The sequence below is a fragment of the Sceloporus occidentalis genome, unplaced genomic scaffold (assembly GCF_023333645.1).
Source record: "Sceloporus occidentalis isolate IW3139 unplaced genomic scaffold, rSceOcc1.0.p SCAF_132, whole genome shotgun sequence".
NCBI lineage: Eukaryota > Metazoa > Chordata > Lepidosauria > Squamata > Phrynosomatidae > Sceloporus > Sceloporus occidentalis.
Window position 1 is genome coordinate 2,407,501 of NW_028317112.1, and position 2,091 is coordinate 2,409,591.

The 2,091-nt window shown below is 38.8% G+C and overlaps 1 protein-coding gene across 4 annotated transcripts in view; it reads left to right on the forward strand.

Annotated features, from left to right (window-relative positions):
• LOC149281458 (transcriptional regulator Erg-like) overlaps window positions 1–1,554 on the forward strand; it is an 18,613-nt gene extending 17,059 nt beyond the window's left edge. For all 4 annotated transcript variants that reach the window (XM_089499259.1, XM_089499260.1, XM_089499261.1 and 1 more), the window contains 3 exons: window positions 6–59; window positions 690–737; window positions 1,034–1,554. In XM_089499259.1, coding sequence (XP_089355385.1) covers window positions 6–59; window positions 690–737; window positions 1,034–1,554 — 623 coding nt within the window. The remainder of the gene's footprint in view (window positions 1–5; window positions 60–689; window positions 738–1,033) is intronic.
• The last annotated feature ends 537 nt before the right edge of the window (window positions 1,555–2,091 follow it).

The window sequence follows — 2,091 nt, forward strand, 5'->3', positions numbered from 1 at the left end:
TTCAGCATCTCAACCACCTACCACAGTACCAAAGACGGAGGATCCACGGCCCCAACTGGGTAAGTTGTTGATTAACACGGTTTTGGTTTATTTGAAGTGGTTACATATAACTAGGAGTAAACAGATTCCATATCTCCATATTAATAATATAAAAAGGAAGAAGAATATGTCATTAAACCTCTCCTAAGGGGGAAAAAAAACCAGTGGAAATAAAGAAAGTTCATTATTTCATCACCCTGAGTCTCTTTACCCTGAGTCTCTTTTCTGTGGTCAGTCTAGCTTTATGTATTTCTTCCCCACTGATTTTTCCTAATTTAAGACTGCTAATGGATTTAGAGTGATTTTAATCTGCCTTTTGTGTAGTTTTACGAGAGGAAGTTATGGGTCACATAAACCCACCAAACCCTTTTGTGTTTGTATTGTTAGCACGCGGCCTAGAACGTGTTAAATTAACATCATGGAAAGTCGTAGGAGATATTTCCATTCTCACATTATGCGGCCGCACATTTTTGATGCTGCCTTTACGTGTTGAACATTGACCATTACCAGAGGCCAATTTGTCAAACAACTCTCTAAATGTTGCATAGCAAGTAAGGTTTCTTTTGAATATTTTTGTTATTATGAAACATATGGTTCTTACTGGGATGTAGAAATATTTTTGATTTCTGTCTCTCTCATTTTCTTCTCAGATCCTTATCAAATTCTTGGGCCAACTAGCAGCCGCCTTGCAAATCCAGGTAAATGGGCTTTAATACTGTATTGAATAAACATAAACTTCGAGAAAAAGGGTTTTTCAGGACCATTCCCCCTAACTGAATTCATCGCCATCATCTCCATGAAAAGTAATAATTATAATAATAAAAATAATAATAATAGTCACGTGATCATAAATGATGACCTAATATGAACCATGAACGTAGGTCAACTTCTTTAAAGTGAGATATACCGTACCACTGGAATTGAATGTCTCTTCTTCTCGATGCTCTTTTCTTTACCTCATTTTTAATCCCACTGCTGGTCTTTTTGTTTTTAGGCAGTGGCCAAATCCAGCTCTGGCAATTTCTCTTGGAGCTTCTATCTGACAGCTCAAACTCTAACTGTATCACCTGGGAGGGGACCAATGGAGAATTTAAAATGACCGACCCAGATGAGGTGGCAAGACGATGGGGTGAAAGAAAAAGCAAACCCAACATGAACTATGACAAGCTGAGCCGTGCACTCCGCTACTACTACGACAAAAATATCATGACTAAAGTCCACGGCAAGCGCTACGCTTACAAGTTTGATTTTCATGGGATTGCTCAGGCTCTCCAGCCTCACCCTCCAGAATCCACAATGTACAAGTACCCATCAGAACTTCCCTACATGAGCTCCTACCATGCACACCCTCAAAAGATGAACTTTGTCACCCCTCATGCTCCAGCTTTACCCGTTACATCGTCCAGTTTCTTTGCAGCTCCAAACCCATACTGGAATTCACCGACTGGAAGTATTTACCCCAACACTCGACTACCAGCTAGTCATATGTCATCTCACCTTGGAAGTTACTACTAAGTCTGTTCTAAGAGACTTTCGCTGTAGAACACAGTCCCCTCTTGACTCCAAGAAGAGAGCATGATGATCTACAAGTGCCTTTTGTAACTGGTGCGCCAACCCATGGGGAATTATGCCAAATAGACTTATCCTAGAGGATAGGGATGAAACGAATTTTATATTAACGAAGTTCGGATGCTGAAAAGGTGTATTAGAAAATGGCATCAAAGCTTTGGACCAATACTTATAAGGCTTAGTAGAAGTCCTATATGAGTTTTATCTGAGAATTGTGTTTTTATGACCCTAGGCTGTTGTACACTTTGTAATGTTTTGACAACCCTTAAAAAAATCGTGATTGAACTTTTACATTTTTAAGAAAAGAGCAAAAAAAAAAACACATCTGAAAACGGTTGAAAACAAACAAAAAAAACCCCTAAGTATACATTACCAAGGTTAAATTCTGACTACATATCATTCCGTAGGGGGGGAAAAAAAGTATTAGATGTTTAACTGTGAAGACCTTGATGTAACAGAACACAAATATGAGCCATACAAGGA